The sequence below is a fragment of the Arachis ipaensis genome, chromosome B07 (assembly GCF_000816755.2).
Source record: "Arachis ipaensis cultivar K30076 chromosome B07, Araip1.1, whole genome shotgun sequence".
Taxonomy (NCBI): domain Eukaryota; kingdom Viridiplantae; phylum Streptophyta; class Magnoliopsida; order Fabales; family Fabaceae; genus Arachis; species Arachis ipaensis.
In genome coordinates this window covers 7,284,523-7,288,257 of record NC_029791.2, presented here as the reverse complement: position 1 = coordinate 7,288,257, position 3,735 = coordinate 7,284,523, and the positions used below count along the sequence as shown (strand labels likewise).

At 36.2% G+C, this 3,735-nt stretch overlaps 1 protein-coding gene across 1 annotated transcript in view; it reads right to left on the bottom strand.

Annotated features, from left to right (window-relative positions):
* Positions 1-1,407, bottom strand: part of LOC107606700 (transcription termination factor MTEF18, mitochondrial) — a 3,248-nt gene extending 1,841 nt beyond the window's left edge. The window contains exon 1 of the mRNA XM_016308732.2: positions 9-1,407. Coding sequence (XP_016164218.1) covers positions 9-1,247 — 1,239 coding nt within the window. The 5' untranslated portion in view covers positions 1,248-1,407. The remainder of the gene's footprint in view (positions 1-8) is intronic.

The following is a 3,735-nucleotide window of genomic DNA, read 5'->3' as shown; positions in this document are numbered from 1 at the left end:
TGTTTGGGGCTCTTCTTTTTCGAACTTGAAGCCATACTTATAAGTTTCAGTGGATCGTCCTTTATGACTTGGAGTAATTCGGCTTTCTCAACTTTCAACTCCGAGATAACAGTTCTCGGACCTTTGAAGGAATGTGTGCTGAATAGATGCATGTAATTAGACAAAATTCGTGCAATTTCATCTGTTTCCATTCCAATAGCACACAGAATATCAATCACTCTCAACAAATTTTTTGCACACTTGTTTAATAGTATATGAGGATATTCCATAAAATATGAATACATAACATTCACCTTAACACCTAACTTATGTGATCTAACCAAAAACAAGCGTAGCTTCTTCCCAAAACCTTCCAATAACAATTTAGGATTTGCCTTGAACAAATTGTGCATTTGTTCCTCAGAATAACCAACTTCATCAAGAAGTTGAATAGCATCAAGCATTTTCTTCCAACTATATGTCCTTGAATAAGACATGTAACTCACAATCCAATCATCTTCAATCCCAATTCTCTTTAACCAATCAAGAACAACCACAAATTCACCATGATGATCACAAACCAAAATTGAAGGGCAACAAACACCAAGCTTGATGATAAATGATTTACTCAACCCTAATTCTTCATACTCTCTAAATTTCTCCAACAAGAACCCCTTAGGGTACCCAAATACCTCTTTTGCTTCCTTATAAATCTCTCCAATCCTGTTCCTAGGGACACCATAGTTACACAGAACATGGAAATTATCAACCAAAGCAGAATCATCAGCTAAGAAAAACATGCCACTAGGTAGAAAATCTTGCAACTCAGAGGGGCTAATCCCTATGCTCTCAAAGAATGGTTCAAACTCGTTAATGGGATTGTACCTTAGAAACTTCCTCAATGAATGAGCAACACCATCAACATCAACATCGACATCATTTCCACCAACAAAAGTATTTGCAATCAAAGATTTAACAAAGTTGGGGCAATTCTTACTGATATACTCAGCATCCAAGAAGCTGTAGCCACGTGTTGAATGCAAGTAATCCGTAAGAACACGCTGAGCTTCAATTTTCACATGACGAGGCACGCGTTTAGACTCAACAGGAGAGAAGTTATTCAAAGTAGCGATATGGGTGGACTTAAAAACTCGAAAGGTTCGAGCTTTGAGGGAAAAACGTAACCGGGTTTGTGGTTGCAATGGTGGTGGTGGTAGCTTAGGTTTTACGAAGAGAAAGGAGCGATTTTGATTGAGGTGAAGAATCATTTCGGTGAATGTGAGGAATGCCCAAATTTTATTTGAAGCATTGGAAACGGATTTAGCTGAAGAAGATTGAATTTTGCAGTTGAAACTTGAAAGCTGAAGTAGCGGCTATGGAGTACCGAGAGAGGGGAGTGAGGGTGTAACTGTAATTTAAATTTTGGAGGGAGGGTGTAACTGTAATTTAACATCCAACGATTGGGTCCATATCTAAGAACATAGGAATAGGATCGGATCCAAACAACCGGTTTAAGTGTTTGTTTAATAAAACAAAAAAAAAAAATTTCCTAAGAATGAGGCTCCAATCCAAAATATTTAAGTAAAGATAAAGAAATTATATCATTCAAATTATAATTTGTTGGCAAATAAAAAAATTAAATTATTTTATTAATTTTTATAATTTTATTAAATTTATAATTAAATTTTTATATTTTAAAAATTTTTAATTAAAGTTTTATACCAATTTTAAAAAAATTAATATAAAAATTCAATTAAAATTTTTTAAAATATAAAAATTTTATTATAAATTTAAAAAAATTATAAAGATTAACAAAAGAATTTAGTTAAATAAAGAGTAAAGTGACAATTAGGTCCCTGAGAATTTTGCGTTCGGACAATTTAGCCTCTGAAAAAAAAAAGTAACAAATAGATCCCTCAAGAAACGAAACGTAGACACGTTACATCCTTCCGTCAGTCCATGTGACAAAACGGAACGGAATTACTTTGCTGCCCCGTTACGTGAACTAACGTGTCCGTTATTGCCACATATGCAATGGGACGACGTCGTTTTTTAGTTTTTCTTCATTTATATTTGTTTCACTTTACCCTGAACCTTCAGTTACCCACTGTTATTACCTATTAACCCTAAGGAGAAGCTGGAGTCAAAGAATGTTGGCTCTGCAGTAACAAAAGTGACGATCCTTCTTCAACGTACCAGTAAGGAAGAAGACGCCATCAAGAAAATCGGTGTTAGCAGGGACATCCTCGAGTCAGGTAAAAAATGGTGACGCTTTTGTCAGTTAGTGTAATCTTTTGTCAGTTACTTTCATGGTGGTCCCGTTGGTTGAAACAAATTGTTTAGTCTTCTGCAAAGAATGGTGGTCCCATATTTTTCAACTTGTTTGCATGACATATTTTGCCACATTTAGAAATATTTATGCATTTGTTGAAACTAATGATTAGCAGAAAGACTAGTATCACTTTATGTCATAATAAAAAAAGACATACATGTTTCTGATTCTTTAGTTAACTGTTGTCCCAATTTATTCGAATGATAATTCTGTTTGTACTGAACAAATGGAGGAATTTGCTATTCTTGTGTTTCACCATGGGAGAAAATTTGTGAGAAACAAACGGGGAGAGTTGAGTTACCGAGATGGGTTAGTTGAGAGGTTTCCAGAGATGGATCTGGACCTTATGAACTTCTTTTACTTAAAAGAATTGTTTAAGAGTCTGGGATACGATGACTACAAAGCAATGATGTGATTTGATCCGAATGCTGCTAATTTTAAAGTCGGTTTGCATCCTATTTTTGGAGATTCAGGGATCAATATTTTAAGAGAGCGCAAAATACAAAACAAGAAGTGTGAGGAGTTCTATATATATATTGAGCATAATATTCTTGGTGGCGAAGATGCTATAGGGTGTGATGAAGCTAGTGATCCTCCTATTTCTGATGATGACAGTGATGATGATGGTTACGAGAGCGCTGAAGATGAGCTGTTCAATCTTCCACCAGCTGGTGTTGACGAATCAGACACTGATATTGAAGAGGAGCCTGCAAGAGTGATAAAAAATAAGAAGGCTGCGGACAGTAACCGTTCTTCAAATGGAAAAAAAGTGACTTCTCCAAAAGGAAAGAAAGTTACTAACGAAGAGACTCATGTAACTAGCAATTCCCCTAAACCTCGAAAGAAGAAGGAGTATAAGAAGGTGAGGAGAAGTTCAAGACTGCAACAACAGACCAGAAAACACTTGGGGAACTCCTACTCAAGTTAGACCCCAATTGAAATGGGAGATGATAGGGATGAAGATCATCATGAACATCATGAACATGCATAAGATGCTGAAGAGACTGGGGATGACCCTTTTGTTGGATTTTTTTAGGAAAAACATGTGCTCACAAGGAGTCAGATGATGAGAAAGTCTTTGACTATGAATCAGAAGACTTGCACACTCCTGTTGAAAGCGATGCAAAGAATGATGTTCACAGGACAAGTTTTGATGACTTCTCAGAGGGTGCTTTGGAGAAGTGAAGCTAGAAATCGGTATGAAGTTTGACACTTTGGACTAGTTCAAGAGGGCACTAAAGGACTGGACAGTAGCTCAGGGTGGAGAATTACAATGGCTAAAGAATAACAAGCTGAGATCAAGAGCCAAGTGTGCTGAGAAAAATTGTCCCTTCTTAATTTTTTGCTCATGAAATTCAAGTGAAGATTATTTTCAAATGAAGACTTTTTGTCACGAGCATACATGCAATCGGGACTTTGGAAGC